The sequence below is a fragment of the Aotus nancymaae genome, unplaced genomic scaffold (genome assembly GCF_030222135.1).
Source record: "Aotus nancymaae isolate 86718 unplaced genomic scaffold, 86718_ANA_hifiasm-v0.15.2.pri h1tg000020l, whole genome shotgun sequence".
NCBI lineage: Eukaryota > Metazoa > Chordata > Mammalia > Primates > Aotidae > Aotus > Aotus nancymaae.
In genome coordinates this window covers 3280001-3293237 of record NW_026988432.1, presented here as the reverse complement: position 1 = coordinate 3293237, position 13237 = coordinate 3280001, and the positions used below count along the sequence as shown (strand labels likewise).

Genomic DNA, 13237 nt, shown 5'->3' with positions numbered 1-13237 from the left:
CTGAGCCAAAATCTTGTCTCAAAAAAAAACAAAAGTCTGTACTTTGGCCCAGTGCTTCTCAGGATACATGAAGACATATTGGTTCCCCAAACTGTGCTCCCCACGGTACTTACCCTATGGCTTGAGGACGTCTGACATGCCTCCTGAGGACATTCCTGCCTCCTGGGATGCAGGGAGCTTGCATGCACCGATGGGCAGTTCTGTAACAGGTAAGAAGGGACTCGAGGACAGTGTGGACCACGGGCCCCTTTAGTCTTGCCGCTGTGTCACACTAGCTACTCAGCTAGGGAAAGAATGAAACAGGATTCCAGCAGACATAATTGAAATATGCCCTTGACTTCCTGTGACTATCAACTGCTACCAAGTATCATTTGATCTGATACATAGTACTAAAATATAATTTGTGTGTTTTGTGTAACTTTTTTGTTCTTTATTTTTTTGCCAATGTTCCAAAGTTTGTTCATGGTAACAGCATTAAGGTTCTTATGGCAAGCATTCTTCCTTTTATGCGAGGGATAGCATGATGCTATAAGCCTAGGAAAAATAAAATTCGAAGTTTAAAATGAAAAAAAAAATAGAGTAAGACCTACTATTTGATAGTAAAACAGGGTGACTATAACCAATGATAACTGTACATTTTAAAATAACTGAGTGTAACTGGATTGTTTGCGACTCAACCGATGAATGCTTGAGGAGGTAGATACCCTATTCTCCATGATGTGCTTGTTTATATCACATTGCATGCCTGTTTCAAAACGTCTCATGTACCGCATAAATATATACACTATGCACCCACAAAAATTAAAAATAGAAAAAAAATGAAAATAAAGTTTAAAGTGACCACGCCAACTGTATTGGTAATCCAGTTTAAAGTGACCACACCAACCATATTAATAATCCAGTTTTGCATTCTGACTTCTGAAATATGATCACAAACATTTAATTCTGGGCCGTAACTGGGAAATTAGTTACTGAACAACTAACTTTCAACAAAATAGCCCACAAAGTTTACATAGATCATTCTTGAGTTTAATAATAAAATATTTAATAAGAGAGTAGAAAGTTTAGAGTAGAAAATTATGAATTCATCAGATCCGGCCATTCTGCATCCAGATTCCATTCAGAAAACTTGTTTAACACCTAGGAGATTATCGTCCAAAGTTGCCAGTGTTTGGTCTTGTTTTTCATTGTTTTTGTTCTGAAGGCTGTGCACTACTCATCTATTTTTATATGAATCTGAAATACGGTATTTATCCCATATGTCCATATGGTAAAGTAATCATGAAAAATATCTTCAGTGCTTAGCAGCCCCACCCCAATTTAAAGGAAACCCTGACTGTAGTAAATTCATGCTAATTGAGAGCTCGGGGAAGGGGTTAAAACATTACCCAGGTACAAGTCGGGTGGCCATTATAAATGTTACCCAAATAAAAGCCAGAAACAGGAAGCCAAAAAACAGGTCCCTAAGGCAGGCATGTGTCTTAAATGATATCATTTGTCAGGTTTCCAGCATCTTGTGGTGGTGAACACAGAAAGAAGGTCTGTGTTGTACTGAGGACATTACATCCTCATTAGCTGGAATGTTCCTCAAGTACATAACGCAGGATTTTCATTTTAATAAGAAGCAGCTACTTGTCACTGCACTTTCATTAGATAAACACAGAATGTGATACTAATGACCATTTACAGAGGCTCTATTCTACTCCTGAGAAACTTCATCCAGATGAAATCATATAATGACAATTTATAGAACACATCATGCAAAACTTCCTTCATTTCTTTGCAAACTATTCCCTGAAAAATTTTTTTTAATGGTGAAGTCGGTGAACAGCACCAGTCATCATCAAAGGGACATCAGATGACACTGTTGGTATTTTCTGCCTGCAAAACAGGTTTGAAGGAAGAGCATTTGGCTCTTTAGAAGTCATAACCAAATGGTAACAGATCACTGGGCCTCCTTGGTTTCTCAAGAGGCAAGCTCCTTCCACCCTGCCCGGCTGGTGACCTTAAGCCCGACATGCAGAGAAGTCCACACTGAGAAATAATTTATCCACTGGGATTGTTCCACCCTGGCCCCTTCTCTAAAACAAAGACTGACAATTGCCCTGAATTATGGATGTACTTTTTGTGATATGTATTACAGTTCAGAAGAAAGGTGTTGAGACCGTCGTACCATTTCACCTCCCATTAGATGCTGGTCTTGAACAATAATCCCAGAAGATGAAACTGATGCTGAACTATGACCCTCAATTTACAAATCATTTTTCAAAAGAATAAGAAAAAAGTTTCAACATATTTTTGGCATTATCTGAATGGGCGGAATCGTTCATGCTTGTTTTCTAAGTGGGAACAGCATGCGGTGCACTGTCTCAGTTTGGGGAAGGAGAAAACATGAGGTTTTGAGATTATATTTTATTTTAATCCTGGGTGTCTGAATTTTATTTTACATAGCTGAATTTAGTATATTCCCTCAAAACATAATAAATTTCTATTCTGTAGCTTAAGGGATCCATCAGTTAAAATGTTGGTCTTTCATCTTTATTACCCTCCCATTAAAATGAAAGAAACCGGGACTCACTTCAGTTTCGAAGAAGCAATTTAGTTGGTAATGTCCTTACTCCCCAAGTCTTTACAAAGGGAGAAAGTACATTATTGCTTAGATTTCACACATCTATCTGCGTAAGAAGCAACTAAGCCTTTCGGACATATACTACGTGAAATTTAATAATATTGTTTGATTAGATTATTTTATTACAACATTTTTCCATTACCAGTCATTTCCTGCGCAGAGTTACATTCATAAACCTGCTCCCCGCCCCTCCTTTGTTTGTTTGCGAATGTAAAAGCCAGGCAAAGTCTCTTCCCGTGTTGCTGTGGCTGTTAGGTCTGAAAGGGACAGATGAATAACTAAGCACCACCCTGGACAGCCTTTCCGAGTCCCCTGCACCAGTAACCCTTTGCTATAATGAGGACACAAAGAGCCTCGCATCAGGCCGCTACCCTTCTTCATAACTCAAAAGCGTCACAGTGGCAATAGCCTCTAGTGCTATTTGTCTTTAGTGCAGTTGTGACACTTCGGCATGATCCATAATTTGGCAGCTATTTACCGTGACATTTCCCTTCAGTGCAGCCATAACATTCAGTGAAGCCATTATTTGGTTCCATTTACCATATAAATTGTATTGTTGTGCATGCATGCTAGCAGCTACATTAGGTACCTGAAAATAAGTAAATCTTGTAAAATAGATACTAACAGCTATTCAGCAGTAGGATTTCCTGGCTCCTCAGACGACGGAAGAAAAGAAAAATACAGTCCCTAACTTTCCTGGAGCATCTTTAATTGCATCCATATTTATTGAGCAGGTTAGATACACCGAGACCTAAGACTTTGAAAAATAATCTGGTGGGCTTCACCTTCAATTAGAAGGGCACCGTGGGATGTCAGTGCAACGGTGACAGCGGCAGCAGTCTTCAGGGCACTGAAGGTTAAGAGGGAAGCAGATGAGCCACAGGCGTGATTCAGAAGAGAGGGCGCAGGTTTCACGGCTTTTCCTGTGTGGTCGGTGGGTGAGCGTGGGACACCAGGCTACCACGCCAAGGAGCATCTCATTCCACCAGAACGTGTGGACAGGGAAATGGGAATGCAGAATCAGTGGCTGCTATTCTGTTTCCAGAATCAGAGATAACACATAGCTTTGAGTTTGAAAGCCTCCAAGGAGAAGCGAATGTATTCTGATGACTGAGGTCCCTACTGTGCACAGGGCGACGGGACACACCATACCTCAGGCAGTGGAGCACGAGGTCACCAAGGCCTTTCGGTGTGGTGTGCCTCGACAGCACCTCCTCCCAGGACTGCGTTTTGTGGCAAACCCTCACTGTGAATGCAGTGCATACTTTTCTCTTTTCTGTGCCTATATTAATTTTAAGTCTCCCTAATGCCTGTGGTTTCCCTTTCCAAAACCTACTTTCTGTCTATGTAAGTTTTCAACATTAATTTGCTGCTTCAGAGGAAAGAGAACATTTCCATTTCACATGTGCCTTTCCAGGTTGATGGGAGATAAAAGCCATTATGTGATACTTCTTCAAAACACATCTGTGTTCATGGAATCATTTTTCTAATAGCAAAATCAAATTTGGGAGGGAATTCCCCCAAATTTCCATTTAGATAGTTGGTCAGTGATTTATAGAAAAAAAAAAGACCATTTCCTGAGGATACAGATTCTGAAAATATATGGCTGGCTTTTGCCACATTTCTCACCCATGAACTGCTTATTAGTATAAGACCAAATTCTCCCAAAGCAAAGAAGAATTCAGGAACCACTTTCAAAACTGATTTCAAAATCTCATCAAGCTGAAGACATACTGACTCGATCAGATCTGGCATCGGGAATTAATTTAGTTCCCTGGCACAGTAAAATCTGGAATGAGACCATCCATGGCTAAAGAATTGAATGTAAACGTTTTGCCTCTTAGCCATGGAGGGTTTTATTAGCACATTTCTTTTCCCAAGGGAGGAGGAGGAGGAGGAGGAGGAGGAGAAGGAGAGACCTATTCATTAACACCTTACTTTTGTTTTAAGAAATATTATATCCATTACCAACTAAAAATAAATTGATTTGAGTAATTCTGAGACATAAAGTACCCATTTTCTTTCCCCCTTGATTTATGTCATTGTTCTGTTTTTACAGCTTACTGTTGACAGAGTGAGGTAATTCAACTACAATTTTTCCAGTGTTTTTTCCCATGTACATGTAATTGACAGCACGGAATATGGACTCCAGGCCAGTAAACCTGCCCTCTGGAGACAGATCTCCAAGGTCTACCTCACAAACCAGGTCTCCACTCACACACATCTTGAGCAAGTGGCCCATGGCTGCTTGATACTTAGAAAGGTAATGGTTCAGGAAGAAGCCCTGGATGCTGGCAGATTTCTTGAGCAGTTTGCCTGGCAATGTTCCTGCTTTCACAGGCGAAAGGCCAGTAGGAGTTTGGTAGCCAGAGATAAACCCTATTACTATCAAGCGCCCTTTGGTCGCCAGGGCATCTACAGCCAAATCAAACATGGCTCCCCCAACAGATTCATAGACCACATCGATGCCTTCAGGGTACTCCTGCTTAAGGACAGTACCTACGGGTTCAGTTTTATAGTTGATGGGACGATCGCAGCCAAGAGATTTCAGAAAAGCAGACTTTTCATCAGAAGAGCACGTTCCAATCACATGGCACTTTGCCTTCTTTGAAAGCTGCACGGCAAACTGGCCCGTTCCCCCAGCTGCTGCTGTCACCAAAACTTTTTTCCCTTCCGACAGTTCTGCGAGCTCTTTCAGGCTGATGTATGCGGTGGTGCCACTTACCAGCAGGGTAAGATACTCGGGTTTCACTGAGGGCACCGGAGTTGCAATGTTGGCAGGCACAAGTGTGTACTCAGCAAAAGAACCAGGTGCCATGTAAGCCACAGCTTGGCCAACTGTGTATCTGGCACTAGCAGAGAGGCCTAGGGCCACCACTTCCCCGATGCCTTCAAAACCTATGTCAAAGGGAGGCTTAACTGAGGGGTCATAGCGGCCTGCTGAATAGTTGATGTCAGATGCGTTAACACCAACAAATCTAAAAGAAAACAAACAAACAAATATTTTACGATGGGCTTTCTGTTAAGCCTTTCGATTCTGCTTAGAGAAATTCCTCTATTCTGGTGACTGTGGAGGGGTTGCTAAGCTATACAATCTGATAGAATTTGAGAAAGTCCTCCTGCTCAGATAAACAAAGAAATTAAACAAGTATTAGTTCAATGTGCTTTGTACGGAGTTTTGGCATATTTTAGCCTTTCATCAGTTTAGAAATTATTTCATATCATTTTAAATGGCAAGTTGTTTGTTTCACATGCTATTTATTTCTGTCCTCTTTCTTTCAAAAGCAAAAGGAGAAATAAGCGAAAAAAAAAAAGAAAAAAAAAAGAAAAGAAAAAGAATCAGGAAGCCCTCATTACATATAAACTTCACTGGAGCTGTGAGATGGAAATTAATTGGCCTCTTAACAAAGATGTTAAAAACAACACTGGGATAAAATATATTCAAAGAAGTGGACTTGTATTGATTCTGGCAACAATTTAACACTTAAGATAATAATAGTAATGACAATGATATTATTAAAGATTGATGGAATGTGCAAGGTCACTGGTTGCTACATGTTCCTGCAGGAGTTGCTCGAAGCACTGTTAGAGTGGCTGTCGCAAATTTTCTCTCTGATGTAACTACATCTAGTGTGAAAACATGCATTTTGATTAATTGAACAAAAATTGGGTAGAGCGATTTTTATGAGGCATTCAACATTTCACAGTCCTTTTCAGATGAAAAGAAAAGCAAATCGTCACTATATTTTTCCTCAACAAGAAGCAGAGACTTAACTTGATTAATACCAGATGATTATTTTCATTTTGGTATCCGGAGTCAATTTAATTGGGAGGCCACTATTTTTCCCAGCTTTTTTCATCTCAGTATACCTCATAACAAAAATATCCTGATACATAGGAAGAAAAAAGCCATCTACTAAGAATGTCAGGAGGTGGCTTAGGAGGACATGGAAGACCCTAAAAATGTCATTTCCACCTGTAACATTATGAAAAGGTGGTAGAGACTGGTGGCAGGAGGGAAGCTGTTAGGTAGGTCATTTTAGAGAAATTCACCTTTAATTTAACTTAACCAAAACTGCCCTGTATGCGACACACTTTCACTGTGATATAGATAATACTCTGCGTTTATAAATGCTCACTCACCATCATCTCTCGTGTATCTACAGGACAGAAAAGTCTCTGTATGGTGGAGAAATAAGAACGCGGGGAGCAGTTGGTTTCTTTTATGTCAAGCTGCCTTCAGACCCAGCACACCACACAGCCTCAGTCACACCCCACACAATTCCATACCCATGGAAGATATACAATCATTAGGGGGGAAAGATGAGTTTTGTTAGTTTCTCATTTAATATCAAGATGCCTAAGTTCTATTTTTTTTTTCTACATTCTATTTTTAGAGAAGGGAAAGAACCTGCCATCTTTCCTTTAAATTTACGTAATTCTCAAGGCCTGGCGTTGTAAAAAGGGCCTGCTTCCCAGGAGCTTCTTCTGGACTTCACAGCAGCAGCCCAGGGCAGAGCCAGCTGGAGCCCGTCTCGGTGCCTCTGCCTTAGGCTGTGAAGCAAACTCCAGGAAAGGTGCCCGTGGGGGTGGAAGTGACGGAGGGTTTGCTCTGGAGGTGGGGGTCAGGAGCCGACCCACTGCCAGTTGTGGTCTGTGGGATCCCGGCCCACGATTAACCCTTCCCACGCCCTTCATCCCTCCAGGCCTGTCCCCCCGCATCTCCGAAGTCCCAAAGGCAGTGGCTGCTCCTCTGCAGGGAGATTCCGCCTTGGGCTCGGAGGGCCGCCCGGGTCATCAACCCCTCAGAGACGGCAGCCGTGGGAGTCCTCCCCACCTTGGAAGGGGCGCGCGTCGGGGTGCTCTGTAGGAAGAAAACGCAGCTCCCCCTCTCCCCGCCCCAGGCTGTGGTTTGCCACTTCCCGGGAAGAATTGGAGAGACGAAGCCAGACACACACCGGAGCAGCCTGGGGAGCGCGCACTGGCGCTGGACCCGGTTAGCAGAGGTCAAGTTTGGGAGGGGGGAGTAGGGCTGTGCTGGGAGCCGGGATGGCTGCAGCCAGCCCGCGGCTGCTTGAGTTTGCCAGGGGGCTTTGCTAGAAAAGCCACACCAGACATCGTGGTGATTCGCACGGGCAGGCGCTGGAGCGGTGGCAGCAGCCGCGCAGGGCCCGCGCGCCCGTCCAGGCTCTGTCCAGCTCGCCCTCGCCCTCGGAAGTGCCGCCACCGCTGCTGCCAGCTCCAGCCGCGCAGTCCTTCGGCCTCCCCGCCGCCACCACGGAGAGGGGGATCAAGAACCCCAACTCCCGGGCGGGCTGGGAGCGTGCAGGCCGGGCCCGAGGTGGAGCTGAGGCTACTGGGGCCTGCGACCGTGACCTCGGCCTCTCTGGGCCGGGCTGGGGCCCCGGCAGGCGCGCACAGTCCGCGTCTTTCGTCTCAGCGCCGGCCGCGCTGCTCCGCCAGGGTGGACAAGTTCTGAGTTCCGCGCACGCGGCGCGCTGGAGCGCAGCGGCCACTAGACAGGGCCCGCCGGCGGCCTGACCGTGACCTTGGCCTCGCAAGCACCCCCATCTCTCACCCCCACTCTCCCGCCCCGCCGTCTCCTAAATAGCCTGCGTCGTCGGTGAAGGAGGCTTGGGCGGGCTGACGGCAAGAGCCGGGGGTGGCTGGTGGCTCGGCTGGCTCCTCGCACCGCGCCCTCTCCCTGGTCTCCCAGTCCCCGGTTCGCGGACCCCCACCTCCAGCGGGATCCCCGCTTGGACGTGGCTTCGCTTCCGCGGCTGGCAGGGACCGTCCACAGCCCAGGACCCGCCTGAGTCCTTACCTCTGCGCGAGGGTCCGCAGCTCACGCCTTCAGCTCCGCCAGAAACAAGTTCAAGCGCAGCAGGCGCAAAGGGAACTGGGCCGGGACGGGGGTCAGGGACGGAAGGGTCAGGGAGCCGCAGAAAGGCAAGAGGGACACGCTGGAAAGGATGCGCGCATTTGGAGACCCTCCCTGTGCCCCCCTTTAATGGAAAATATGTGCGTGTAATGAGCGCAGGATTCTAGCAATCCGACGGGAGGATCCACTTAAAAGACTAAAATCCAGGAACCCCAGGAAAAAAGAATAGGACCGGCGCAGGCATTCTCCAAATCTAGATCCTCTAGAGTCACTCGGCTTATTTGTACTAAAAAGTGCTAAACCCCCTCTTCACGTTTACTGAGAAACAGAGCGATCCCGAGGAGGGGAGGAGAACGCTTTCCTCTGAACAAAAACCAAAGGCGAGGATTCAAGTCCAGAGTAAAAGCCTTCAATACTGGGAGACAAAACAAACTCGTCCAAATCAGACCTGTCTTAAAAATAAAATAAAAGAAAGAAGGAAGGAAGGAAGGAAAAAGAGGCAAGAAAGACAGGAAAAAAAGAAAGGAAAAAAATCTCGGCCTGGAGAGTCAGCAGAAAAATACCGTTCCCCTCCCGTAAGCAACAAATCGTTTATCAAAAACGCCTCCCCCATCCCCCACCTTCTCTTAGCCATTCCTACAAACTCTTTGCTCCATTATCTTACACTTGAGCAGAAAATCGTTAGAAATATTTGGAAACGAAATAATCTGTCACCTTCTTAGGAAAAAAGCTAAAAATAGTACATAAACTGACTTAACCTGGGGGTCTTTCTTTTTCTTTTCTAAGCACTGAGAGTAGAGGGGGAGATGGGAAGTTGTTCTCCGATACAGAAAACAGTAAGGTAAGAACTGGATAAAGGGCCATCAATTACACATTCTATAGGGATTTTACACGCCCCTTCTTACATCTTTCCTAAATAGTAAAGTTTATTATTCTAAATCAATGTCTAGCTTACAAGCACGTCCCTCCCTGTGAATGAAGAATTTGTATTTTCTGCTAAGATGCAACGAAACGTGCAAATGATTCACTGAAAGAAAAAATCAGGCAGAGCACAATTAAAACCTCCAAACAGCTTTCCAAACAAGTGAATTTAGGCTTACTCAGTTCATCCGAGAGCAGATTTTATGATAATAAAAATGAGAAGCACTTGCATAGAATTTAAAGCAACTGACATTGCTTAGGGGAGATTTGGTCTAGGATTAAAATGAACTAACCTGCAGTGAATTATTAAGCCTCTATTCTTAAAAAATTCGGTAACATGTCACATCCACTGACACTGTCTGCAAGAATGCAGGATCTTCCTACAACGTGGTGGTAGGAGCAGATTTTCCAACAGAGTCGGGAAAGGGGGAGGCACAGATTCTATCCCCTCCCAATTCAAAAGAAAACTGGCCCCTTTCTTTTCCGTGAAGGATTCAGGGTAGAAACTAGAGGTCAGGTAGTTCATATGGAGATACTACTTATATTAAAAGGATTCTTGGCATGTGTGCAGGGAAAAAAGAGGCATAGATTTGAAAGTGGGGCACACTGAGGAGCTCCAAACAGAGAAGGCTGCACTCCCGCGCTCTGACCACAGAATTCAGGGATCCACGTGTCTCCTGACTGGGACCAACCCTGGTGATCCGGTGCAGGCAGTGCCTAGGCACCCAGGCTGTGCCACTGACGCCAGGGGAGAACAGCTCTTTGGGGAAGGGGAAAGGGAGGGGTCCCAGGGCAGCAGTAAGCCTGAAGGGAGAGGAATCACAGGAGCTAAAAAAAAACACCACAGAGTTGATTAACACTAGCAGCTAGAGAGGCCCAGGAGGTCCCGCGCAGCCCTGCGGGAGCCCTCTCCACCTCGCCACCGAAGGCGGGTGGTCCCTCCAGGCTGTGCCTTACAGTTCTCTAAGGACCCACCTTCCCCCTGCCCTTCCTCTCTCTGTCACCCCCTCCCCATATCACACCATTTCCAAAAGGGCTTTTATTCACAAACTTGTGTGTGTGTTTATACTGGTGTTTGCAGTCAAGAGTATACTGTATCAGAAGGAGAAAAAGGAAAAAATCCTGTGTGGAACTTCTTGCCCATTAAAGTTTGTTTGGAAATCTTTTCAGTCTGGTGTCATCTCAACTTCTAGCAAATCACTCGTGCGTTCTGTATGCTCTCCGAGAACACACACTGAAGCCCTTCCTTTTAGCCTGGCCGGGTGCACGCTCTCTCAACAGCACTGGCATCTCATCCCATCATGAAGCAACCCTCTGCTGCGTCCACAGCCAATGCAAACATTTTCAAGGATCCCTACACACTCCCCTTTCAGGCATTCCAGACCAGCCCCCCACCCCCGCCTCCACACAATCCCACCCATGGTTCAGTCATTCTTTCCAGAAGCTTTCCAAAAGTTTTATATCCTGATCAGCATTCTTCAATGCTACAGTCTTTTAGGAAGGCCGGTAGGAATCTCGAAAACGGACAGATTCAGTGCTGCACCAAGCTACTTAGGAAGGGTACATTTTGTCCTTCAGTCCGTTCAGGGGACTTGCAGTACTTTCCGGCACACAATTTACAACATAGTTACAGCCAGAACTTACTCCTCCCCTTCGACATTATTCAACTTGAAACCGGCAGTACCGTAACCCTTTCGATGGGACTTAGCAGGCCAGAGGGCATTGAGGAGCGCCTTGCCAGCCAAGTCGGGCAGCCGGGGACCCACGGAGCAGAGACCCTGAGGGCATGGCTCCGACACAGAGTGAGGTCCATTTCTTCCCTGTTGCTACGCCAGTTTTAGTAAAGATGAGTGAGGCGGAAACACACTACGGTGGGGAGCGTGGGGGGAGGGAAGCAAGAAGGTCTCCCAACAACCAGGGTGTCAACTGAATGTTTGCGAAACGTGCAGGCAAAGGCAGCCATGCCCCCACCCCGACCCTCGCCCAGCTGTCCGGGCCACGCGCCACGCGGCTGTCGTTACACTCAAGGGACAGACAACAGTCACACTGCACTGACAACACGCAGACTACACAGGCGAGATGCACACCCACACACCCAACGACAGGCTCCGCCACTGCAAGGCGGCTGCCAACCTGGAGGGCACAGGAAATGTCAGCCGGGTCCCAGCCGCCTTTCTCCAAAGCACGTTTACCTACACGTCGCGGTTTGCGTCCAGGCTGCTCCCGCTCCACCCTAAAGATTATGTCAACGCAGGAACTGTGGGTGCGCGCGGGTGGGCCGCCGGGGAGCCTCCCCTTCTGGGTCCCGTCGGTTTTATTTCGGGAACGGGAGGGGGAGGAGGGAGGGCTGGAGGAGGGGAGGGGAATCCCAAATTAAAATAACCCTCAGTTATGAGGACGTTCGGTGGCATCGGATATTTACACCAGCAACAGTCACATCACATTCGCCTTCGCCAGATGGCGGCGGGTTCAACTTCCCGGGATCTCGCAAAGTCAGGCTGTGCGCCCGAGCGCGCGCCGGAGAGTGGGCACGCGGGCGGGCTGGGGACGGCGGGAACAGCGCGGCGCGAGCCAGGGGCGAGGACGGGGGCACGAGGCGGGAAAGGGGGCGCGCCGGGCTCACCGGTTCCGGACGAGGAGGTCTCCGTCCCCGGGGAGCGGCACCGGGCAGTCCCGGCGCAGCGTGACGGCCTCGCGGAAGTTGGGGCTCAGCTGGGTCACCACCAGCTTCTGCATGGCGTGGGGAATGGCGGAGCCCTGGAAGTCCAGGAAGTGGCGGGCGTACGACATGTCCACGATGGTCCGGGCCCCGGCGGGCGCCAGCCGCAGCATTGCCCTCGCCTCCGCCCGCGCTCTGCGCCGCCGCTGGCCGGGGTCGGGCCCCGCCCGGGCCGCTCGGCTAGGCTGTGCTGGGCGCGGGCGGGCGGGTCCGCCCCTCCTCCGGCCGGCGCCCTCCCCCGGCTCCCCCCTCTTGCCCGCGACGCCTGCTCGCGCTCCCCCCGCCTCCCCGGCGCCGGCGCAGCCCCCGCAAACCCGGGCGCGCCGCCCCGGGTGTCCCGGCCTGGGGACCGCTGCCGCCCCGGCCGCTGCTCCTTTAATCTTTTTGTTTTGGTTTGAATCTGCTCGGCGCAGACTGGCCAAGGATCCTTTCCTCCCTCCCCCTTCCTCCTGGCGCGGGAGAGGCACCGGATATCCCCACCCTCCCCGGGCTCGAAAAGCCGGATTTGACTCCTCTCCGGCGGGGGTTGGGGGGGTGGCCGGCGGGCGGCGGGGGGACTCGTTCTCCGCCCCGAGCCGGCGGCAGCCCCGGGCGTTCCCGGAGCGGCGCGGCGGCCGGCGCTGGCGCCTCCCCTTCCCGTGCGAAGCGTTCACTTCCTTGCAAGGTGGTACGAATCAACCCCGAGCGCGGCCCGGGCGGCGGGGCACGGCCGGGGGCCCCGGGCCGCGGGGGAGCCCTTGCCGCCGCCGCGGCACGCGCACCCGCACCCACCGCGGGGCGGGGAGAAGCCCAGAGACTCCCGCGCCCCAGGCGGGTGGCTTCCTGTCCCCGGGACGCCTGGCCCGCGCCTTCTGTCCTGGGTCTGTCCCATGCAAGTTGCACGAACTAAGCCATTTTATTTATTTTGGCCTAGATTCCGTGTTTTTCCATGAACGTTTTAGGTAGCTCTGTAAGACTGTTACAGGTTCCCCATTGGGGGAGAACACACATACTGAAAACCAGAAGGCCAAATTCCCAGAGCACAGACACATTTTAAAGTTCTAGCTGGGGATGCCGAGGGACTTAACTGGATTGGAGACGTTGCACT

General features: G+C 48.9%; 1 protein-coding gene across 1 annotated transcript; it reads right to left on the bottom strand.

The window, feature by feature from the left end:
- Positions 1-1028: 1028 nt before the first annotated feature.
- Positions 1029-12263, bottom strand: PTGR3 (prostaglandin reductase 3). Its single transcript, XM_012465421.3, has 2 exons — positions 12055-12263; positions 1029-5607 (listed from the first exon to the last, which is right to left on the bottom strand). Exons 1-2 carry the CDS (start codon positions 12261-12263, stop codon positions 4683-4685), a joined length of 1134 nt encoding a protein of 377 aa, XP_012320844.1. The 3' UTR covers positions 1029-4682.
- Between the last annotated feature and the right edge of the window lie 974 nt (positions 12264-13237).